The sequence below is a fragment of the Balaenoptera ricei genome, chromosome 10, assembly GCF_028023285.1.
Source record: "Balaenoptera ricei isolate mBalRic1 chromosome 10, mBalRic1.hap2, whole genome shotgun sequence".
In the NCBI taxonomy this organism is placed as follows: domain Eukaryota; kingdom Metazoa; phylum Chordata; class Mammalia; order Artiodactyla; family Balaenopteridae; genus Balaenoptera; species Balaenoptera ricei.
Window position 1 is genome coordinate 100,368,668 of NC_082648.1, and position 26,267 is coordinate 100,394,934.

Here is a 26,267-nt window from a genome sequence, read left to right on the forward strand (position 1 = left end):
GGATATGAAAAAGAATATATATATATATTCTTACATATTCAGTTGCATCTATCTATCTATCTATCTGAATCACTTTGCTGTACACCAGAAACTAACACAATATTGTAAATCAACTATACTTCAATTATAAAAAAAAAAAAGAAAAAAAAGGATATCTTAAAACAAATAAAAATGGAAACACTTATGGGATATAGCAAAAGCAGTACTAAGAGGGAAGTTTAAGACCAACAGGTATATGAAAAGGTGTTCAACATGAGTGATCATCAGGGAAATGGAAATCAAAACCACAGTGAGATATACCACCTCATACCTGTTAGGATGGCTATTATCAAGAAGACATGAGATAAGCGTTGGTGAGGATTGGAGAAAAGGGAACCTTTGTATACCACTGGTGGGAATGGAAATTAGTATAGTCACATGGAAAACAGTGTGGGAGTTCGTAAAAAAATTAAAAATAGAACTACCATATGATCCCACTTCTGGGTATATATATCTGAAGGAAACAAAATCAGTATCATGAAGAGATCTCTGCAGTCCCATGTGCACGGCCGCATTATTCACAATAGGCAAGATATGGAAACAACCTAAGTAGCCGTCAATGGGTGAATGGCTAAAGAAAATGTAGTATATAATATACAATGGGATAATATTCTGCTATAAAAAAGAAAGAAGGAAATCCTGCCATTTGTGACAACATGGATGAACCTGGAGGAAGTCAGAGAGACAAATACTGTATGTCCTCACTTGTATGCAGAATCAAAAAAAAAGAAGTTGAACTCAAAGAAACAGAGAGCAGAATAGTAGTTCCCAGGGAGATGGGGGAAATGGGCAGATGTTGGTCAAAGGGTACAAACTTTCATTTATAAGATGAATAAGTTCTGGGGATCTAACGTACAGCATGGTGATTATAGTTAATAATCCTGTAGTGTTACTTGAACTGTGGGAAGAGAGTAGAGCTTAAATGTTCTCAGCACAAAGAAGAAAAACAGCCAAACTAGGTTAAACTGATTTGAAGTAAGGCAAATGCACTTCTCATTTATAATGTATGCACATGCCATTTTACTTTTTAAAAAGCCAACAGCAGTAATTTTGTAAAAGGATTTTAGGCCACTTTGAAAAGCCTGAAAATTCTAATTAGAAAAATGAATAAATATCCAAACCACACAACATTTGAATGAATTTTGCTATTTAAAATAGGCCTGTTATTTCACTCTTCAGTTAGTTCCACAGATCAATTAGTAAATATTGAATATATTGTCATGCACGTAAGACACTGCTCCACATTATGTAGGATACAAAATGAGTAGGATGACGGTATATCCCAGTCACCGAGGACAATCCCAGGTCACACCTGTTGTCCCAACGTACTAGTATTGTCCCCCTGCACTCTAAAATAAAGAGTTCCCTGGTTTGGATGATACATTACACAGCCCTTCACTCATAATCACCAAAAACTGGAGACAGTTCTTTGACAGGTAAATGGATAAACAGACTCAAAAATAAAGAGGGAGGAACACAGCAACATGAATGAATCTCAAGTGCACTACGAAAAGTCAGAGAAGCCTGTCTAACAAGGCTGGTTACTGCATGACTCCAGTTACATGACATTCTGGGAAAGGAAAAACTGTGAGGTCAGAATACAGACCAGGATACAAAGAATATTCTTGAAAGAGTACAACAAAATCATTTACTAGTGTTAGAGAATTTCCCTAGAGATGCATGGAGTCACTATTTACAATCCCACTGCTCTGGTATTCATACCTGTCTGTGTAGCCTGTGGTTTTCAGAATTATGTCAGTGTCTTTGATGGTCTCTTTTTTCCAGTAGGAATCCGAACTGTCATCCCAGCTAGAAAAAGAACTGCTCCTTAACTCCACTGGCTCGTCAAAGTACCTGTGTGAGAGAGAGCAGAACAGTGACTTGGGAGGACCTTTCCGATGACCACTCACATCCGGTACGTGGGGACTGCCCTTCCCAGCCTCTTCGAAGTTGGGGGCAGCCACGTGATCTGGCCAATGCAACAGGAGCAGACATAAGGCTAGTCATTTCCAAGGCCTTTCAGGTGCCCAGTCTTCTCTTCCCTTGCCGCATGGAAGAGGTCGGGTTTTCCAGGTGCTTCAGCCTCGGGCAGGTGAAACCACCATCCACCTGGACAATCAGGATTCCACCAGAAGGACAGGTAAGCTGGACAATCACCTGTACCCTCAGCTGACTTTAGTGAATGAGAGACAAACCATCACTGTGTTAAGCCCTTAAGATCGGGGCGGGGGGGTGGGGGGCAGTATTTCTCACTGCAGCATAACCTAGCTTATCCCAACAGCGCATGACGCCTTTGAGTGCTACCCCACTCTAGGTTAGTCACAAATAATGCTTCGACCCCCATCCGAGGAGCTCTTTGCCGGCAACCCTGCCATGTCAGCCACGGTGTAAGGCACCACCCCGAACAGCAACCAGCACTGAGTGTTAAGTGGTGCTGACCAGCCTCCTGCTGGAACCAGTCACAGCGCTGCGATCGCTGATCATAGGACCCCCGCCCCGAGATGCCCTCTCGGTCTGGAGCTGGATGTGAGCTTTGTCTGTAAGCATCTCAGGGGAGCTGCTGGCCTTCTGGGTGGGTTTACACTTTCATTAGCTGAGCGCCACTGAGCAGGGCATCGCTGAGAGAGCAAGACTCAGTGACAGCTTTTGGTCCTGGGTGATGGGAGAAAAATCTTTGACCAAGAGCAGCAGGGTTTGCCTGGAACAGGACAGAGATTGATAGGTGAGGCGGATGTGCCAGAGCCGCAATGAAAAGTGACCGTGCCATCTCAGGATTCAGGACCGCTTAGGGTGGAAAAAAACCCGGCCAGGCATGCACTCCTTATAAAGGTGGTCCCCGAAGTTCAGAAGAGAGACGCGGATCCCAGTGCTTGGGCCTTAGGAGAGGAAGGATGATGGAAGAGGACACAGAGGCTTCAAAAATGTCACCAAGGTTTCTGCAGAGAGTAAGAACAGAAGCACACAGGAAACAAGGTGAGGGCCAAGCCCCGAGGGCATAAGGAGTTCAAAGATGAGCTAAGATGGGGGGCGGGGGAAAAGACTAAATATACTCTTTTATTCTCGCAGAAAAAAAAACCAGAAGAAGGAGGGGGGATAAACCTACCGTTTGAAGCAGATGGTATGACTTCATATGAATAATAGAAAAAAGGCAGAATTTCCAAATGTGGTTTCTGGCATTCTCTGGCAAGGAGGTCATTAAGAACAAAACTTGTTACACTAGCCTTCTCTCCCCAGGAAGGAAAACATGCAGTGTTCAAAGCCTATCTGGATTTCACCTAGAAACTGACCAGGCTCTCCCTGTGGCCAATCAGCGGATGAGCCCTGAGCCACTGCGCTCTGCTCAGAGGAACAGAGACAACCAATCCCTGTTCAGAGAAGAGACCAGAACAGCGAAGAGGCTTGAAGTCACGTCTGAGAAAGAAGCTTTGAAAGATGTGACTCACGTGTTGGCCTGCTAAGTTACCTTCAAATATTTGAGGGACATATTTCTAAGGGACCAAGTGAAAGAACTAGGACCGATTCAATAAGGAATTTTAAAACTACTTAATAATTAAAGACAAAGAAAAATTATTGAAAGCAGCAAGGGAAAAACGACAAATAACATACAAGGGAACTCCCATAAGGTTAACAGCTGATTTCTCAGCAGAAAGTCTACAAGCCAGAAGGGAGTGGCATGATGATATACTTAAAGTGATGAAAGGGAAGAACCTACAACCAAGATTACTCTACCCAGCAAGGATCTCATTTAGATTTGATGGAGAAATCAAAAGCTTTACAGACAAGCAAAAGCTAAGAGAATTCAGCACCACCAAACCAGCTCTACAACAAATGCTAAAGGAACTTCTCTAAGTGGGAAACACAAGAGAAGAAAAGGACCTACAAAAACAAACCCAAAACAATTAAGAAAATGGTCATAGGAACATACATATCGATAATTACCTTAAACGTGAATGGATTAAATGCCCCAACCAAAAGACATAGACTGGCTGAATGGATACAAAAACAAGACCCATATATATGCTGTCTACAAGAGACCCACTTTAGACCTAGGGACACATACAGACTGAAAGTGAGGGGATGGAAAAAGATATTCCATGCAAATGGAAATCAAAAGAAAGCTGGAGTAGCTATACTCATATCAGATAAAATAGACTTTAAAATAAAGAATGTTACAAGAGACAAGGAAGGACACTACATAATGATCAAGGGATCAATCCAAGAAGAAGATATAACAATTATAAATATATATGCACCCAACATAGGAGCATCTCAATACATAAGGCAACTGCTAACAGCTATAAAAGAGGAAATCGACAGTAACACAATAATAGTGGGGGACTTTAACACCTCACTTACACCAATGGACAGATCATCCAAAATGAAAATAAATAAGGAAACAGAAGCTTTAAATGACACAATAGACCAGTCAGATTTAATTGATATATATAGGACATTCCATCCAAAAACAGCAGATTACACGTTCTTCTCAAGTGCGCACGGAACATTCTCCAGGATAGATCACATCTTGGGTCACAAATCAAGCCTCAGTAAATTTAAGAAAATTGAAATCATATCAAGCATCTTTTCTGACCACAACGCTATGAGATTAGAAATGAATTACAGGGAAAAAAAACGTAAAAAAGACAAACACATGGAGGCTAAACAATACGTTACTAAATAACCAAGAGATCACTGAAGAAATCAAAGAGGAAATCAAAAAATACCTAGAGACAAATGACAATGAAAACATGACGACCCAAAACCTATGGGATGCAGCAAAAGCAGTTCTAAGAGGGAAGTTTATAGCTGTACAAGCCTATCTCAAGAAACAAGAAAAATCTCAAGTAAACAATCTAACCTTACACCTAAAGAAACTAGAGAAAGAAGAACAAACAAAACCCAAAGTTAGCAGAAGGAAAGAAATCATAAAGATCAGAGCAGAAATAAATGAAATAGAAACAAAGAAAACAATAGCAAAGATCAATAAAACTAAAAGTTGGTTCTTTGAGAAGATAAACAAAATTGATAAGCCATTAGCCAGACTCATCAAGAAAAAGAGGGAGAGGACTCAAATCAATAAAATCAGAAATGAAAAAGGAGAAGTTACAACAGACACCGCAGAAATACAAAGCATCCTAAGAGACTACTACAAGCAACTTTATGCCAATAAAATGGACAACCTGGAAGAAATGGACACATTTTTAGAAAGGTATAACCTTCCAAGACTGAACCAGGAAGAAACAGAAAATATGAACAGACCAATCACAAGTAATGAAATTGAAACTGTGATTAAAAATCTTCCAACAAACAAAAGTCCAGGACCAGATGGCTTCACAGGTGAATTCTATCAAACATTTAGAGAAGAGCTAACACCTATCCTTCTCAAACTCTTCCAAAAAATTGCAGAGGAAGGAACACTCCCAAACTCATTCTATGAGGCCACCATCACCCTGATACCAAAACCAGACAAAGACACTACAAAAAAAGAAAATTACAGACCAATATCACTGATGAATATAGATGCAAAAACCCTCAACAAAATACTAGCAAACAGAATCCAACAACACATTAAAAGGATCATACACCACGATCAAGTGGGATTTATCCCAGGGATGCAAGGATTCTTCAATATACGCAAATCAATCAATGTGATACACCATATTAACAAATTGAAGAATAAAAACCATATGATCATCTCAATAGATGCAGAAAAAGCTTTTGACAAAATTCAACACCCATTTATGATAAAAACTCTCCAGAAAGTGGGCATAGAGGGAACCTAACTCAACATAATAAAGGCCATATATGACAAACCCACAGCAAACATCATTCTCAATGGTGAAAAACTGAAAGCATTTCCTCTAAGATCAGGAACGAGACAAGGATGTCCACTCTCACCACTATTATTCAACATAGTTCTGGAAGTCCTAGCCACGGCAATCAGAGAAGAAAAAGGAATACAAATTGGAAAAGAAGAAGTAAAACTGTCACTGTTTGCGGATGACATGATACTATACATAGAGAATCCTAAAACTGCCACCAGAAAACTGCTAGAGCTAATTAATGAATATGGTAAAGTTGCAGGATACAAAATTAATGCACAGAAATCTCTTGCATTCCTATACACTAATGATGAAAAATCTGAAAGAGAAATTATGGAAACACTCCCATTTACCATTGCAACAAAAAGAATAAAATACCTAGGAATAAACCTACCTAGGGAGACAAAAGACCTGTATGCAGAAAACTATAAGACACTGATGAAAGAAATTAAAGATGATACCAACAGATGGAGAGATATACCATGTTCTTGGTTTGGAAGAATCAACATTGTGAAAATGAGTATACTACCCAAAGCAATCTACAGATTCAATGCAATCCCTATCAAATTACCAATGGCATTTTTTACGGAGCTAGAACAAATCATCTTAAAATTTGTATGGAGTCACAAAAGACCCCGAATAGCCAAAGCAGTCTTGAGGGAAAAACGTGGAGCTGGAGGAATCAGACTCCCTGACTTCAGACTATACTACAAAGCTACAGTAATCAAGACAATATGGTACTGGCACAAAAACAGAAACATAGATCAATGGAACAAGATAGAAAGCCCAGAGATTAACCCACGCACCTATGGTCAACTAATCTATGACAAAGGAGGCAAAGATATACAATGGAGAAAAGACAGTCTCTTCAATAAGTGGTGCTGGGAAAACTGGACAGCTACATGTAAAAGAATGAAATTAGAATACTCCCTAACACCATACACAAAAATAAACTCAAAATGGATTAGAGACCTAAATATAAGACTGGACACTATAAAACTCTTAGAGGAAAACATAGGAAGAACACTCTTTGACATAAATCACAGCAAGATCTTTTTTGATCCACCTCCTAGAGTAATGGAAATAAAAACAAAAATAAACAAATGGGACCTAATGAAACTTCAAAGCTTTTGCACAGCAAAGGAAACCATAAACAAGACGAAAAGACAACCCTCAGAATGGGAGAAAATATTTGCAAACGAATCAACGGACAAAGGATTAATCTCCAAAATATATAAACAGCTCATTCAGCTCAATATTAAAGAAACAAACACCCCAATCCAAAAATGGGCAGAAGACCTAAATAGACATTTCTCCAAAGAAGACATACAGACGGCCACGAAGCACATGAAAAGATGCTCAACATCACTAATTATTAGAGAAATGCAAATCAAAACTACAATGAGGTATCACCTCACTCCTGTTAGAATGGGCATCATCAGAAAATCTACAAACAACAAATGCTGGAGAGGGTGTGGAGAAAAGGGAACCCTCTTGCACTGTTGGTGGGAATGTAAATTGATACAGCCACTATGGAGAACACTATGGAGGTTCCTTAAAAAACTAAAAATAGAATTACCATATGACCCAGCAATCCCACTACTGGGCATATACCCAGAGAAAACCGTAATTCAAAAAGACACATGCACCCGAATGTTCATTGCAGCACTATTTACAATAGCCAGGTCATGGAAGCAACCTAAATGCCCATCAACAGACGAATGGATAAAGAAGTTGTGGTACATATATACAATGGAATATTACTCAGCCATAAAAAGGAACGAAATTGAGTCATTTGTTGAGAAGTGGATGGATCTAGAGACTGTCATACAGAGTGAAGTAAGTCAGAAAGAGAAAAAAAATATCGTATATTAATGCATGTATGTGGAACCTAGAAAAATGGTACAGATGAGCCGGTTTGCAGGGCAGAGGTTGAGACACAGATGTAGAGAATGGACATATGGACACCAAGGGGGGAAAACTGCGGTGGGGTGGGGATGGTGGTGTGCTGAATTGGGCGATTGGGATTGACATGTATACACTGATGTGTATAAAATTGATGCCTAATAAGAACATGCAGTATAAAAAAACAAACAAACAAAACAACTAATACTAAACTTTCATTGGGTTATTTGTATGGAAATATGTTAATATAAATGTTTCAGACATTACATGAAATTTCTAAAAATCTTGTATTTGTATTTGTATGGAAATATGTATGGAAATATGTTAATATAAATGTTTCAGACATTACATGAAATTTCTAAAAATCTTATATGTTCTGGTATAATGTTATAAGTAATAATCCTAGTTATTACTTTAAAATGTATATCTCAGAAATAACTAATTTTCTTGTCAACTGCATTATTATGAACTTTCATCAAATCTTTAACTGTGGTCATTTTTAAGTCTTTTGTCATTTACAGACAGTTCTGGGTGTACTCTGATGCTTTTGCAAATATGTTCCTATAAAAGGGTTCCATCTTCAAGAAATTCATGGAAAAGACTCTGACAAGTACAGGTTTCTGGTAACTGACTGTACTGCTGAACTAAATGAATAAGCATTTTCAGAACTCTAATGAAAAACTGATGAACTCAAAAAAGTGCTAACAAAAGATCAAGATGAAAAAAAAAATTTAATTACATGGGACTGAGTGAACTGATGAGGATGAGTATAATTTTTGTGACTTTCTGTCTGAATTGAAAAAAAAAAAAAATCCCACAAGGACTCAGAGGCAAAGAATATACAAATCAATTTTCACTGCAAAGTAAAGGAGCTGTTACAGTGGAGGATTACTGGACTGAATGTCAATATTATGACATAGTATGAGTGTGTTTCAGGTTTGGTAATTGCAATCATTGTTGCTTTTGTTGTGGTCATCCATGTACAATACTTGGTGTCAGTCTATTTATCTCTTGTAAAAATAAAATACAGTGTGTGTGTGTGAAAAAAAAAAAAAAAACTACTTAATAAGCACCTATGAGGGGCCAGGCACTTGCTGGGTGAGGATACTGGGCAAGGAGACATACTTAGACCCTGCCCTTACGCGGTTAGCTGATCTGAGCTCAGAAACCCGGGGAGATATGTAAGCATAGGGCCGTGTTTCTCATGGAGCTGCTGTCGGACTGAACGGCTGCCTGGAGGAGGAGGAGTGGGAGGGGGAGGAGGGAGGGGAGGGGGAGGGGGAGGAGGGAGGGGAGGGGGAGGGGGAGGAGGGAGGGGAGGGGGAGGGGGAGAGAGAGGGGAGGGGGAGCGGGAGGAGGGGGAGTGCTGAGGGGCTGCGGCGTCCCCTGGAGGGCTCTGGGGTGGGGCTGGGGGTGAGCACTGGATGGAGGTGGGTGGAACTTCCAGGCCCTTCACAACTCTGAGGCACTGGTACTCATGACTTTTCGAATTTAGTATCACTCTAAGGGAATATTCTTCATTCTGGTAAGCCAAAGTGCTTATCCTGGAATGTAGGGCCATCGGATTTTTTTTTTTTTAAATGACTGGACAATTCAAAAATCAGAAGGAGAGAGAAAGCCATTCTGCTAGGGTCCTACTGATTAGCAGGAGCCCGTTACGTCACATTCTCTGCGCTGCGGCGGGGAGGGTGCCCTTCCCACCCATCACCAGCGAGGCTCCCTGTGCTCCTACACGGTGCCCACGGTGCGGGAGGGCCTCCAGATGCAGCAGGGAGGATGCGGTGGAGGACGGGCACTCACCAATGGCCGTGGGGCACCTGCCTTTCCTCGGAAACACAACAGCTGCCCTGGATCTCCAAATCTTTATTGACTTTCTAATGTTTTGATTTCTAGATCCTTGTTCTTAATACATTTCATTTTTATTTTCGCCCTCCCAGTCTGTCTTCACCCAACCTGAAAACATTCCTTACAATCCCTTGATAAGAGCCCCTAAGAGCACATATCTGATTTACAGCTATAGACAACTGTCTATTCCCTTGAAGGCCACACTGGCTTTATAAGGCTGAACAAATTGTTCTAGTTTCGTTATTTGGTACTCAATATATAATTACATTGTTTATATCCTGGAAATAATGGAACTCAAAAAAACAAACAAACAGAAAAACAAAAACAAACCCCCAAGATATGGTTGGTCTTATTTTTAATAGAAACAGTACTCTTTCATAATTCATAATATTCAAGTTCTAATGGGCTAATGAATTATTTGGAAGCAATGAGAGCTCTTCATGGAATATGCCTGCTTTCCGAGAGTCCATGTTTATTTGACTTCATTTGCCAAAGTAAGTATTGTTCTACCAATAGTGGCTACCACAAGGAGGACCAGCAGAGGCGCTTACGTTCCCATCAGACAACCTGCAGGTGATGACAAACAACACACCAAGGTCTCTGGCAGGAACCCAGCAAGTGCGGTCAACATACAAACGCCATCTGCTCCCTGGTTTCAAACCGTGAATAACTGTTCCATAGCAACGAAGGCCTTTAGGGCTAACTCTTTTGACTAAGCGTTTGGAGAGGGAGGCCAACAGGATTCCTAAAGCTCCCAACGGGCAGAGGAAGCCCCACAGGAGCCCGGCGGCGGCCTGGAGTGGGCAAGGCTCCTCAGTTGCCCCCCCAGGGCCCGTCCTCACCCGTAGCCGCCTCTCCTTCCAACCCTGTGACCAAGCGGCACCACTCATGGAGCTGGAAACCTACTTCCTTTACTTGCCTATGCTCTCCTCTGCAGGAGTTGTAATGAGCAGTGAAATAATCAAAAAGGCTTTGTGGAGAAGCCAAGCGGGCGAGTGTAGACCCTGCACCACTGGGACTTTTCTTGACCCGGACACATCCTCTCATCTAGTGTGCACACCTGAAGTGACCTGACACACATGCAGCCTTCAAATCAAGTTAGACATTTAATTTTAGCCTGTAGAAAATGTATTTAAATACTTTAAAAGGCATGATTTGGAAGTTACTTCTAAGTAACCTGAAACCCAGTATGTTATATAGGTTACTCACAAGCGGCAAACATCAAACCATCCCTGTCTCTGAAAGCACTGACAGGGAACACCTCTAAACTACTAACTTTTTTTTGGGTAAAATATCTGGACTTGAAGTAATTTGAAGCTATGCTAGGAGAATGATTTAAAGATAGTTCTCTGTATTACAATTCCTTACCTACGAACTTTGATAAGAGAATACAGAATTTCAGGATTAGATTCTAATTAGTTAACATATATTTATATCTGCTATGTATGTGAAAACGCTTCAAGCCTGTATAATTGCCAGACAACAGTAATGCCCTTTGAGATGTGGGTGAGTGATGGCGTCTCCTTGTAAGGACCGCCCATTACTGATGGGCACACATTCAATTTCCCCAAACTCCAAACTTGAAGGTGGCCCTCAATGCGGTTAACTTAAGTATCTAACAATAGTAATTAAACATTTAGACTGAGTCACACGGCTCCTGAACTGAGTTTCTATATAATAATAGCAGCTAAACATGACAGCACTATTCCCAGTGCTCTGTATTAACTCATTTAACCCTTGCACACCCTGAAAGGTTGGTACTGCTGGTGTCCCTAACTTACAGCTGAAGAAGCTGTAGCACAGAGAGGTTACACAGCTCGGCCCAGGTCACACAGTCAGTAAGTGGCAGGGCCAGGGTTCAAGTCCAGGTCGCCCAGCTTCCCAGCTGGTGCCCACCTCCTGATATCCCAAGTTCACTTGGTGCCTGTGAAGCAGGCCTCTCCCTGTGCTGCTCAGGTTCTTGGAGGAACCGCACAGAGTGAGTCAATTCAAGTTAAACTTGTTTCCGGCCTCTGCGGGCGGCTTGAAACTGAACCATGGCCTCTCCATGGTCAGCTTCACACTGGAGTTAGGCAACTTGTCCCCGTCGGATGGGGAGTGCTGAAGGATGGGGCCTAGGCTTTATCCTGGGACACCCCTCTGAAAGCAACAGTGTTTTACGTTCATAAATATGCACACACAAAGAGCATTTATTTAATATTCTATCCTGCCAACTGGAGACTCCAGAAGCTGGTATTCTGAAAACAAAAGAAGCTGCTGAAGGCGCAGCTGTGAAATATTCCAATTGTTAGAATAAGACTAAACAACTTAACATATACCTTTGGGATTTTACATATTTCTCCAATTTCACATTTTAGATAAATACAACTTTCCCACCTCTACTTTTAACTCCGGGTTGCAGAGTTTACTTTATTTTTTTAAAAATTATTTTATTTATTTATTTATTTATTTATTTATTTATTTTTGGCTATGTTGGGTCTTCGTTTCTGTGCGAGGGCTTTCTCTAGTTGTGGCAAGCGGGGGCCACTCTTCATCGCGGTGTGCGGGCCTCTCACTATCGCAGCCTCTCTTGTTGTGGAGCACAGGCTCCAGACGCGCAGGCTCAGTAATTGTGGCTCATGGGCCTAGTTGCTCCGCGGCATGTGGGATCTTCCCAGACCAGGGCTCAAACCCGTGTCCCCTGCATTGGCAGGCGGATTCTCAACCACTGCGCCACCAGGGAAGCCCCAGGTTGCAGATTTTATTATCAAACATTTCAATATTAGCAAACATCATCCACTAAAGACGGTTACCCCAATTTTTTTCCAAAGGACATCCTTGACTCCAGCCAAAGCTTTTAAAAACAATGAAGTAAACGGATTTGTATTTGTTCCTAATGCAAATAAACTCGTGAGTCCATAGTGATCACTGCTTTTTTTTTTTTTTTTTTTTTTTTTTTTTGATCACTGCTTTTTAAAAAGACACTTTAAAGATGATTTTTAACAGGTTACCTTGAGCTGGAAGCAAAATACGAGTCATCACTGTCATCACTATGCTTTTTTCTTGGTTTTGCTGTGATTGGCGTTTCCTGTTCAATGGTCTGCAAATCTGAAGTCACTGAATGTGAAATACCACTTGAGAAAATAGAGAATAAAATGGAAAAGAATAATATTAGTTCATGAAGACTCTTGTGTGTTCACCAAAGAACGAATCGTTTTTTTTTTTTTTGGCCTCGCTGCGCGGCTTGCGGGATCTTAGTTCCCTGACCAGGGATCGAACCCGGGCCCCCAACAGTGGAAGTGTGGAGTCCTAACCTCTGGACCGCCAGGGAATTCCCATGAATGTTTTAATTTATACTCTCAACAAAAATATACTTATTAGTGGGGTTAAAAACATGAGCAATAAAAAAATATTCTTTTGGTGTAAGCATTGAAAGATACTGGACCTCAGTGAGGACTGTGACTGATTATACAAAACACAGTCACATGTGTCAGCTATGTTCACGGCATCCACTTAATGACAAGTCAGACCTGTTTCCTTTTACCTAAGAATCAAATGTGGAATTTTTCATGCTACAGTGAACACCACTGTCCCTCAGCTTCTGAGGGCGATTGCTTCCAGGACCCCAGCAGATAAAAAAAATCCACAGTACTCCTTTGTATTTTAAATCATCTCTAGATTACTAATAACACCTAATACAATGTAAATGCTGCATAAATAATTGCAAATACAATGTAAATACTATGTAAATAGTTGCCCTTAAGAGTGGTATGTGCAGCAAATTCAAGTTTTGCTTTTTAGAACTATCTGGAATTCCCCCCCCAAACATTTTCAATCCCCAGTTGGTTGAATCTGCAAATGCAGAACCCGTGGATACAGAGGGCTGCGGGCGGCCTGTATTAGAGCAAAAGCAAAACAACTGAAGAAAGTGAATAATGAGAAAACATTTCTGAAGTTGAAATTAACAAGGAAAATCCGTTCATGATTAGCAAACTAGTTTAAATTCTGAAATCCAAGAAAGCAGAGTCTTACATACCTTCTGCAATTTCCAAATCCCATGCCAAGTCTCTCTGATTCCACCTTCTTTTTGCCACTCATGTTCATCTTTTCATCTTTCTTCATTTCAATTTTAAGATCCTTATAGGCTAATCGTAATGATGACACACTGCCAGAAAAACCAAATGCTCCTTAATTTAGCTTTAATTCTGTGTTCTTAAGTTAAAATACGAAGAACATTAAACATATCACTCTACTTTTAGCTTTGTGCTTCTTTCCATAAAATAACAATTATGAAGGCAAGTTGGCATTTTTTTTTGGGTAAAGGTCTTTTTTGAGTAGATGCTCAAGAAAATCTGAATGAGTTTACAGATACTTTTTGGTTGCTGCTGAACTTACATTACTATTCTAGTTTATATCACTTATTATCATGTCATAACATGATGTATACTGAAATTATTTCTCTAAAGGATAGTAAAAAGCAGAATTTCTTACTTGGACTAATATTTTACTATACTTCAACATTACATATCAAAAATACGAGGTTAGTCTTGTTGGTTTGCTCTGGTTTAAGATAAAAAATATATACAAATTTGACTTAACAAATAGATAAATTAAGAAGGGATTACTTCATTGCAAAAGGGTTCTTCAGTTTACAAGAAAATTTCCTGTAGGGTCTCTTTATGTAATCAGGCTCTGAGAGCATTTAAAATGGAGTTATCTCCAGTAATACCACTTCTGGGCATATATTCGGAGAAAACCATAATTTGAAAAGATACATGCACCCCAATGTTCATTGCAGCACTATTTACAATAGCCAGGACATGGAAGCAACCTAAATGTCCATCAACAGAGGAATAGGTAGAGAAGATGTGTGTGTGTGTGTGTGTGTGTGTGTATATATATATATATATATATATATACACACACACAATGGAATATTATTCAGCCATAAAAAAGAACGAAATAATGCCATTTGCAGCAACATGGATGGACCCAGAGGTTGTCATACTGAGTGAAGTAAATCAGACAGAGAAAGACAAATATCATATGATATAGCTTATACGTGGAATCTAAAAAAGGGTACAAATGAACTTATCTACAAAACAGAAATAGAGTTACAGATATAGAAAACAAACTTACGGTTACCAGGGGGTAAGGAGCAGGGAGGGATAAACTGGAGATTGGGATTGACATATACACACTACCATGTATAAAATAGATAACGAATAAGGACCTACCGTAGAGCACAGGGAACTCTACTCAATACTCTGTAATGGCCTATATGGGAAAAGAATCTAAAAAAGAGTGGATATATGTATATGTATAACTGATTCACTTTGCTGTACACCTGAAACTAACACACCATTGTAAACCAACTATACTCCGATAAAAACTAAAAAAAAAAAAAAGAAAAAACAATTGGAGTTGTCATTCCTCAGCCAATAGTTTCCTCTGCACCACCAGGCAGATACTCATCACCTACCTCTCAAATATTTGTGACAAATAATGCACCCAGGTGAGAAACAACGAATAAAACACTGTCCTTTACTCTCAGATTTCCAAAAATGCTATAAATACTTAATTTTTCATAAAGAAAACCAGGCCTATATTAACAATTACAAGAGTATATTATCATATTAGTAAAACAGCAACAAAATTTCAGGACCTGGAAAAATGATATACCTACCTTATCATGATTTCTGAGCTATCATCCATTTTATAAAATTGTGTAAAACGTCACGAATTCTTCATAAGAAAGACACTGTATAAATTCCATAATAATATAAATACATTTCTCTGTAGTAAAAGGGAATGACAACAGAATTTCTTACTAGGAAAAAATAATCTTGCTTTTGCTGTTTCCCTCCTTAATGAGTCAAGCAGGATTTCTATTTTGTTTTAATCTGGCAGTTTGTTTTCTTTACTATTATTCCTACAGATCAGGTAATGGTAATATACCCACTTTATTACTTGGAAAATATAATATACTCTTTCAAGTATAATTTTTGGAGGAAAACAATAGATCTGTTTAAAATCAGTAGAACTGTGGTAACAGAGTCTTCTGGAGATGAATGGATAGGGGTGGTATGAGATGGGGAAGTTTTCCTTCTTGGGGTACTTGACGTACGATTGGGTCTATCCTCCATTAAAAGTGTGCACTTTTAACAGCCGGGCCCTGGAAGCACTAATGGAATAAGGAAGCCAGGACTCCAAGCTTCTCAGACCCGCAGAAGCCCTTCCATTACCAGCTCGGCTCAGGGGAGGGCTGGCCAGACACTCAGGTCAGCAAGAGAGCAGCTCCAGCGGCGCCACTGTGTCTTCTTACTCTTTCTACCAACTGTGCACACAGACGCCTCCGAGGATGGGCCCAGAGACTGCCAGGCGAGGCTCAGGCTACTGCACGCAGAGTTTAGTTTCACAGTCTGACAGCACAAGAAACGATACTGCTCCTGACAGCTGACTGAACTGAAATAAATTTATTTACAGCTGTTAAAAAAATGAACTTGCAGAAGACTAACATAAAGCTTGGGCACCTCCTCATAGCTGGCACACCGCTAGTTTGGTGAAACTGAGCTGTGATGTGTCGGAGCGGCAGGACAGTGATTAGGGCGTGGTGGTGCAGCTGTTCTGAACAAGGCCACGAAAGGGGTCAAACTGGGTTCCCGAGTCCAGTTCATAAATACCCCATGATCTGCATCTTTGCTTTTATGCTGTACTGAATGGTCCTAATGAAAGAGCCACGTTGAGGCTGGTGTTGTTTCTAATAGTAACACGCTAGTGTCCGTCCACCTGACCCGCAGGGAGGGAGCTGCTGCTTCCTGTATTCCGTGTCTCCTGCTCTGATCAGGCGGGGATTTCACACGTTCTCTGCTCCAAACATACTCAGATTTTTTTAAAACTATTTCTTAAAATTTATTTTATTTATTTATTTTTGGCTGCGTTGGGTCTTCGTTGCTGCACGTGGGCTTTCTCTAGTTGTGGCGAGAGGGGGCTACTCTTCGTTGTGGTGCGCGGGCTTCTTATTGCGGTGGCTTCTCTTGTTGCGGAGCATGGGCTCTAGGCGTGCGGGCTTCAGTAGTTGTGGCACGTGGGCTCAGTAGTTGTGGCTCGTGGGCTCTAGAGCGCAGGCTCAGTAGTTGAGGTGCACAGGCTTAGTTGCTCCGCGGCATGTGGGATCTTCCCGGACCAGGGCTCGAACCCGTGTCCACTGCACTGGCAGGTGCACTCCTAACCACTGCGCCACCAGGGAAGTCCCAAACATACTCAGATTTAACCTTCCCCCTTGCCCAGTGTCAAAAAGCCTAGCGAAGTCAGAGACATCAAAGGGAAGTCTGTGACAACTCAGAGTAAACCTGACATAGAGCATTTCAAATCACATTTTACCCAAATACAGTTTCGTGCTGCCCCCTAGGTTCTGTGAGTTAAAGGACAGCGAGGAATAACGAGCGATTTCAAATGATCTGGGCTCATCACATGAAAGTCCTCTTAGCGCACCGTGAGCATCGATAGCAAGAAGTCGCACTGGCTGAGCACCTACTATGCGCCAGGCGCTGTTTGATGCACTTTAATGAGAATTCACTAAAGGAATCCGCAAAACAACCTCATAAAGTATTTTCTTCATTAGGCAACCCGTAGTAATTAACTTAAGCTAAAACAGATACACATGAAAATAAGAGAAAACACCGTATAAATAAAATAAACACGCATACAAAACAGGAGTCCAAGTCGCCTTTCCTCTATTCTCTCCTTACCATCCTCTATGCCCAGTCACGGGCACTTTCCAGACGGCCATGTGTCCCTTCTGTTTTCAACACAAACGAAAACCTCTCAGGAGCCTTAAGTATCTACCTAAAACAAGTCTCTAGTCTGGCCTCCTGGCCTCCAGTTTTTTCCCGTTCCTTCTGTCCTGGATATCGCCACCAAACGCACTTTCTAAAACACACCCCTTCTTCACAGCACTCCCCTCAGATGTGATGTAAAACTGCTGGCCTGACTTCAGGGTGACCCACAGCATCATTCCCATGTCCCCAATCCAGGCAGGACCCCAGTACCACCGTCTGGATTCCCTCTTCTTCATTCTCTTAGGCTCTTCCTGCTCCCCCTGCCCCGTGCCAAGTCTGACTCTGAGACTCCTTCAAGATCCAGGCTCAAAAGCTCTGGAGATGCCACCATACCCACAACCTTCCATCATACAATTAGAATTTAGTCACCAAGTTCAACGGGGCTTCACATTATAAACACTCTTTTCATTACTGAGATATAATTCACATACCATAAAATCCACCTTTCTAAAGTACACAGTTCAGTTTAGCATATTCACAAGGCTGCCACCGTCAGCACTATCTAATTCCAGAACATTTTCATCACCCCCAAAAGAAACCCCCGCCCATTAGCGGTCACACCGCGTTCTCTCCCCTGCCCCCAGCCCCTGGCAACCTCTAGTCTGCTTTCTGTCTCTGGATTTGCCTAATTTGGACATTCCATTTCTAAGGAATCATACAATATGCGGTCTGCTGTGGCCAGTTTCTTTGTTAGCATAACATTTTTAAGATTTATCCATACTGCAGCACGTGTCAGTACTTTATTCCTTTTTATGGCCGAATAATATTTTATTGTATGGACATACACATTTTGTTTATCCATTCACTACTTGATGGACATTTGGGTTATTTCTACTTTTTGGCTACAGGGATTAATGCTGCTACGGACACGTGTACAAGTTCTGGTGTGGCTACATGGGCATATTTTAACTTCTCTGAGAATGTACTGAGGAGTGGAATTGCTGGGTCATATGGTAACTGCCACCAGCAAAGCACGAGGGCTCCAGTTTGTCTGCATTCTTGCCAACACTTGCTGTCTGTCTTCTTGGTTACAGCTACCTTGAGTGAAGCGGCATCTCCCTGTGGCTCTGACTTGCAGCTCCCTGACGACTGACGATGCTGAGCGCCCTTCCTGCGTAAGCACCTCCTGAGCGCGCTGTCTCTCCCCTCCCGCGACCCCATCCCAATCCTGCCTGCACAGCTGCAACCGGAAAGGGCGACTGCCTCCTTCACCCCTGGTCTCTCCGCTTCTAATCTACACGTCCATGCAGTCTTCGTTATCATAAAACTGAATTTTGCATTATCCTCCTCACACACATGTGTAAGAATAAATGGCATTTGGAAAGCAAATCTCAGAGTTGTTTAATTAATAGGGTTAGTCACTAGAAACATATTACTATGACCCAATCAAACTTACACTGATTCTTCATTAGGTACCGCCCTGGCCAGAAGGTCTTCCTGTTCCTTCATTTTATCTACGGCTTGGGCTTGTTTTTCAATTTCATTAAAGCACGTATTCGTCAGTTTCTGGGCTCCCAAACTTCCTTTTTTGGCCCCAAGCTAGAAGATACAGTATAAGATTACATTCTACCCAAACTGTTTGAAAACGTTTACAACAAAAGTTAACATTTATCGAGGGTTATTACTTAGTCCTCACGACTCCATGAGGCCGGCACTGTCACCACCCCCGGGTGATGGATGTGGACCTGAAGCTCCCGCCAGTTTAGCGACTCAACCAAGATCCCACAGCTGGCAAGTGACGAGGTCGGGACTCAAACCCCGCACCCGCCTCCAGAGCAGGGGCTCTGACAGGAATCACGGCATCTCAACATTCAACCAATGACAACTCTCCCAGCCTCACCAGACAGCACTGCTTTTAGAACCGTGACCATGACAGAAACTCCCAGGGAGCCTCTGCTGATTTTTTTCAGAATTTTGTCATTGACAGAGAAACGTTAAACACTCATTCTACAAAATCTTCACTAAGTATAACATCCCCTCATTGAACAAAACAAGCTTTTTATCAAAGCCACATTCATTATAATATGGCTCAAAATAAAAGTACAATGACAAAAGTGGCTTTTCTGAGTGCATAAGCCATTTTACAGCTAAACTACCAGATATTTTATACATAATACTCACTCCTCTTTTAGCTTGATTCGGTTTCTTTTTTATGATAGAGGAAACCTCTGTCAAAAAATAAAAAGTACAAAGTCAGACCAATGGAAATATATAATTTCAGTGTATATTTTCAGTGTATTTTTAAAAATTCTAAGATACTGTGTTTTATTATTTAAGAGACTATAACATTTTCCACATTAGTTTGTCATCCAGAAGGCTCAAGTATACGAGTGTACTTTAGATGAACAGAGTTTCATCAAAATAGAGTCCTCAGTATTTCCACGTAGTATCCAAACTCAGAGAGTACATATTTTTTTGGGACACCACACTAAAGAGAAATAAAGAGACTAAGTTTGCCCCATTCACTACTTTCTTCAGGAGCATTTCATATTACATTAGAACAAACCCTCCTATTAATCTCTACTCTTCAAAAATTTTCAAAATTGTTTTAAAGTAGAAAGTTAGCCAGGCATTACGTATACAACTAAAGCAGTGAAGTGCTTTCCACTCTGATTTATGTTATCATATTAAGCAATAAGAAATATAAAACACTCTATTATTTTGGTAGCATTACATTCTAAATTGCACAAAAATATATGATGCTTTCAGATAAAGTTTCTTAAAAATTGTTTTCTGGGTAAATTTTAATCATAGATTACATATTCTGTGTTTAGAATTATGTTAAAGAGACCCAGTAAGAATAAACCATTATTTTCTTACAAAGTGAGAATGTGCTTTAATAGGAAAAAGATAGCATAAAACCACAAACAACAAAGATTAAAACTTTTAGTCCTAATGAGGGAATAACCTCATTACATTTCAAGTGTAAAAAAGCCATCCCTGGAAATTCTCCTTTTCATCACTTTCTTTTAGATTTGTACTGCGGTACTCACATAATCTGCTCCCAATCTCCTACAAGTCTATTATAAATACATGATGAAAATACCTGGAACATTTCTAATAGTTTAGTTATTTTTCACCAAAGCAGCTGCTTTCCAATTAATGCAGTGTAATATGCACTAATTTCAGATTGTATTTCCCTGATAATGAAAAATTAGAAATTAAGTTCACCTACAATAAAATCAGAAAGCGAAGAAAACGCTCAGAGCTCTTGAGTAGCTAGGAATGACTTGGCTGCTCTGACCTCTGCTTATGCTGGGACATAAACCCGCAAATGAAAAGCGTCAAGAGCAACCTTCGCCGGGCACAGAGGCTGCTGCATTTCACAGTCATCAAGCTGGCCGAAACAGAACAGCATTTTTTGCTTGAATAAATCTCATTACATTTTAAGTTCTAGGCACAATGTAAAGACAGGATTCATTTTTTTCTTAGTTAATCTCACTCTCTAAATCAGAATATAGGGTAACACATACCACCTAAAGCGGCCTTTGTTGGTACACTGAGACCTTCCACACTTGGTCCTTGTTCTGCTCCACCTGAAAGTTGAAAATATTGATATTAACGCAGAATATAGACTCATCAAATGTACTTTTGAATATATAATACACTCAACTCGCTCAGTACTACGAATCTTATCCAATTCTGTCAATGATTGTCTTTTCTTTTTAGCTCCATATTCTATCATTTTAAGAATTTTAATTTAAAAGTCCATTAAAACAGAAGTATATTTTGTATCCAGTTGCTTTGTAGAATAAAAATGTAATTGGTCTCCTTACTTAATATCATTTGGAATTCTACCTTATGGTCCGGTGTTTTAGTTTACTTTTCTTTCTTTCTTTCTTTCTTTATTTGGTTGCAATGGGTCTTAGTTGCAGCATGTGGGCTCCTTAGGTGTGGCATGAGAACTCTTAGTTGAGGCATGCGTGTGGGATCTAGTTCCCTGACCAGGGATGGAACCCGGGCCCCCTGCATTGGGAGCGCGGAGTCTTAGCCACTGCGTCACCAGGGAAGTCCCATGGTCTGGTGTTTTAAAGTAAACTGTTCTGAGGGACTTCCTTGGTGGCACAGTAGTTAAGAATCCGCCTCCGGTTTGCAGGGCAGAAACTGAGACACAGATGTAGAGAACAAACATATGGACACCAAGGGGGGAAAGTGGGGGGCGGGTGGTGGTGGGATGAACTGGGAGATTGGGATTGACACGTATACACTAATATGTATAAAATGCATGACTAATAAGAACCTGCTGTGTAAAAAATAAATAAAATAGAATTCAAAAATTCAAAAAAAAAAAAAGAAAAAGAAAAAGAATCTGCCTGCCAATGCAGGGGACACGGGTTCGAGCCTGGTCTGGGAAGATCCCACATGCCGCAGAACAACTAAGCCCGTGCGCCACAACTACTGAGCCTGCACTCTAGAGCCTTCAAGCCACAACTACTGAAGCCCGTGCGCCTAGAGCCCGTGCTCCGCAACAAGAGAAGCCACCGCAGTGAGAAGCCCGCGCACTGCAACGAAGAGTAGCCCCCGCTCGCTGCAACTAGAGAAAGCCTGAGCGCAGCAACAAAGACCCAACACAGCCAAAAATAAATAAATAAATAAATAAATTTTAAAAAATGCTTTATAACGTAAACTGTTCCGAGATACCAAGTACATATGTGGACTATACACCCAATATATGTTAACATTTGGAAATTCTAATACCAATTTTATCAGTGATAGAAACCTAAATTTTCAGTTGCCAAGAAATCTGCTCTGTTTTCTAGTTGATCTAAAAAAAATGATTCTGGTTAGGAACTCTATTAAAGTTTTTATTTTAAAAATGTTGTTATTTTAATTTAATTTTATTTATTACGTTAAAAATGGATAAACAAAATATAGTATATCCACGCAATGGAATACTATTTGGCCATAAAAAGAAATGAAATACTGATACACGCTACAACATGGATGAACCTTGAAAACATTATGCTAAGCACAAGAAGCCAGTCACAAAAGACCACATAGAGTATGATTCCATGTATATGAAATGTCCAGAACAGGCAGATCCTTAGAGACAGAAAGCAGGCCGGTGGTTGCCAGGGGCTGGGACAAGGAGAGAATGGAGACTGACTATTAACGGGTAGGGGTTTCTTTCTGGGCTGCTGAAAATGTTCTGAAATTAGATAGTACTGATAGTAGCACAACCTTGTGAATATACTAAAAACCACTGAATTGCATACTTTAAAAGGGTGAATCTTATAGTGTGCAAATTATATCTCAATAAAGCTATTTTTAAAAAAAGTAGCAGGCCCAACAGTGGTTTAGAGGAAACTCAAGTATTTTATTTTTATACATTTTTTAAAAGGTAAACTCTAGTTAAGGCATTTAAACAGGCAAAGCAGGATGAGTGAGAACAATGCCAATTTGTAGAAAGAGAACTGATTCTACATTTATTGATTACTTACTCTGGGCCAGGAACTGCTCCGGGCACTGGAGGAACAGCAGTGAACGACAGCACAGAAGCAGAGCATTGCAGGCCCCACATTCTATTTGTTAAAATTCTTTTGTTCTCTCGTTTTCACTGTGTGACCCTTACATTTACTCGAGACTGTACCTTGTCACCCGATGCTAACACATGAAATTCTGGGTCAAGCCTTGAGACGACAAGTCTCCCTAACTAACCACAGCTTAAGAAAAGTTCTAGATGGAGAAGAGAGAGGAAAATGTTGTTGCAGGTGCAGAAGAGGCGGGATTCCAAACAATAAAACCTTTTAGGGGAAATTCGTCAGCTAGGGACGCAGCTTCTGAGAGATTTCCAAGAAAACATCTTGGTCTGCATTTAGTTCCCTTAGCTTGCTGTTAGTAAAACAAACGGAGACATCTGAACTTCAGAGGCTACTAGACCTCCCGTGGCAGGTAACCCTCAATCTCAGAAGGTGTTTTATGCTAATAAATTGTAAGAGTTAGAATATTCAAATTAGGGGGCTTCCCAGGTGGTGCAGTGGTTAGGAATCCGTCTGCCAATGCAGGGGACACAGGTCCGATCCTTGGTCCGGGAAGATCCCACGTGCTGCAGAGCAACTAAGCCCGTGAGCCACAACTACTGAGCCTTTGCTCTAGAGCCCGTGCGCCACAACTACTGAAGCCCACGTGCCTAGAGCCCATGCTCCACAACAAGAGAAGCCACTGCAATGAGAAGCCCGTGCACCGCAACGAAGAGTAGCCCCTGCTCGCTGCAACTAGAGAAAGCCCGCGTGCAGCAACGAAGACCCAACGCAGCCAAAAATAAATAAAATAAAATACATTAAAAAACAGAACAAAAACTGTAGCAAGTTGAAAGTAAAAATCCTCAGTAATTTCATTCTCCAGTGAACAATTTGGTGTTAACTGTGTGATTTGGGTTCTGTTTTTTATAAAAATGAGATCATATTCCGTGTTCAGTAATCTTTTCTCCCCACTTTATAACTGACCATGGGCATCTTTCCCTAGCAAATGCAAGATTCTCATTTTCTAGTAGTTCCACAGATGCCAGTGAAGCACAGGACAGCACTACGGGGCAGGTCTCAGCACTACCTTCACTGTTTGCTGGAGGAGCGTCCACGTTCCCTGGTGTTAAAGAAGATGGTTCTGGTTCTGCTGATGCCCACCCTGTGCCACTCACCTGAAGCAAGGGGAGAAAAGTCGTTACCAGCAAAGCAAGAAAAGTCATAAAACACAAATAACAGGGGAAGAACCTAGTAATTTAAACAGTCACCTTCCCACCTGGATTAGTGGGAAGGAAGGATAAGATTAAAATATACCTGTTCTTAAGTCTCTGTTTCCATGCTCAAATTCCTTATTTTTCCTCCTTTTCTTTAAATAAAAATTTTATTACGCAATAATTTCAGACTTACACAAAAGTTGCAAAGATAAAAGTTTCTATGGACCCTTCACCCAGCTTCCTCTGATGTTAAAATACCCAGGGTACATTTGTCAAAACGAAGAATCATCATTGGTACACTATTCGCTGAACTCCAGACTTTATTTGGATTTCACCAATTTCCCCACCAGTGTCTCTTTTCTGTTCCAGGACCCACCCAGGACCCCACGCTGCATTCGTCAGGTCTCCTCAGTCTGCTCTGCTTTGTGAGTTTCTCAGTCTTTCCTTGTTTTTCAGGACCTTGAAACTTTTGAAGGGTACTGATAGGTATTTTGTAGAATGCCCCTCACTTTGAGTTTGTCTGATGTTTTCTCGTGATTACACTAGGTCTGGGGGAAGAACAGCAGAGAGGAGGTGCCCCCTCAGTGCCTCATGTCAACACGACTGTGCACTGGTGATGCCAATCGTTTTCACTTGGTTAGGCTGGCGCCTGGCAGTCTTTTCCCTGTAAAGTTACCGGTTTCCCCTTTCCATCCTCTAGTCCTGGGAAGCGTCACTAAGTCCAGTTCACAGGCAAGGGGAGGGGGGTTAAGCCCCACCTCCAGAAGGGTGGAGAGGTATATGCATGATTTGGAATTTTCTGTAAGGAAGACTGTCCTTTCCCTCCATTTCTTTATGCAATCATCCGTTTGTCTTAGTATGGATATTTATTTATTCTTTGGTTTATAGTCCAATACTGTCATTATTTCGTTGTTCAAATTGTTCCAGCTCTGACGACTGGCACCTCTTCCAGGTTGGTTCCTGAGTCCTTCAGACATGTCCTCGTCCATTCCCCCTGCCCGGCCTCCTAGCACTTCCTTTCTTCTAGCACCATTGGGCGCTCCAGGCTTATCTGCCGCAGCAGCCCCAGTCCTAGAACGGGCCATCTCTCCAAAGGTAGCCCTGGGTCCTTCCACTGGAAAACAGCATTTAGAAACCAAGGTGTGGGTGCTGGGTGTGCCTGCTGTCCCGGGGTGTCACTGTCTCTAGGCCTCTCAGTGGACAGAGCTAGGTCATATATCTGTGTGTACCAACCCGTGTGTACACACGTATCTGCAATTAGTTCTCCATCATGTGTATGTGTGTGTGTGTGTGTGCGTGTGCATATAGATATATAAACACAGAGAGAGAGAGACACTAAAATAAACATGAATTCATACTAATATCTCCAACTCTAATCCATACCAAACTGTTCATATCTCTCCTCTTTTTAGCCCATCATTTCTATTCCTAACATTTCTCAGCTACTAATCATGGATATTCTGTATCTAGTTCTATATTAAACAATAGCAGCAGATCACGATAGCACACCCTTCTCTTTTGTTTTCTGTTCCCATCTTTTTTGATAACTATTTCTGGTAACTATTGATTCTGTCAAAGATAACATGTACATAATGTGCAAATTACAATAGCAAAAAAAAAAAAATCAAGGTTTAGCAATGTATACAACTTTACATAATTTTTACTTGAAAATCAGTTAAAGGACTGAGTAGCAGTTAAGCGAACGGCGGCCCCGCCCCATCGGGAGTGGAAGACGCAGGGCAGCTAACAGAACATCTGGGGCTGTAAGCCGGGGTGGCACGCATTTTCTCAAAGGACCAGCTAGTAAATACTTCAGGCTGTGCAGCCCTCATGTTCCCTGATCTAAGCGATCTGGGGAAAATGCAGAGAGGGACCATGGATTGTTGTTATTACTCCTATTGGACTACGAAGATGAGGTTAGTGAAACGGCACTTGTTGAAGGCTTCCTCTGCGCTAGGTACCAGCTACTTTTATCTGTGTTAACTCACTTCATTCTCACAATAGCCTTGAGATATGTTCTACGTACACAGCTAAATAGGGGCAATGCGTTTCAAACCGCTCTTAAAATCTGGGTTAAAAAAAACCAACAAAAAACTGTCTTCATTCTTTGTCAGTTCCAAAGCTCTGAACTGCACTGGGAAGACCCCTAGTAAGACGTCC

The 26,267-nt window shown here is 41.0% G+C and overlaps 1 protein-coding gene across 1 annotated transcript in view; it reads right to left on the reverse strand.

The window, feature by feature from the left end:
- Positions 1–26,267, reverse strand: part of ARFGAP3 (ADP ribosylation factor GTPase activating protein 3) — a 57,794-nt gene that overhangs the window by 13,223 nt on the left and 18,304 nt on the right. Inside the window, exons 6-12 of the mRNA XM_059937108.1 lie at positions 23,981–24,068; positions 20,905–20,967; positions 19,553–19,599; positions 18,828–18,970; positions 13,627–13,755; positions 12,602–12,724; positions 1,762–1,893 (exon numbers count right to left, since the gene is read on the reverse strand). Coding sequence (XP_059793091.1) covers positions 1,762–1,893; positions 12,602–12,724; positions 13,627–13,755; positions 18,828–18,970; positions 19,553–19,599; positions 20,905–20,967; positions 23,981–24,068 — 725 coding nt within the window. The remainder of the gene's footprint in view (positions 1–1,761; positions 1,894–12,601; positions 12,725–13,626; positions 13,756–18,827; positions 18,971–19,552; positions 19,600–20,904; positions 20,968–23,980; positions 24,069–26,267) is intronic.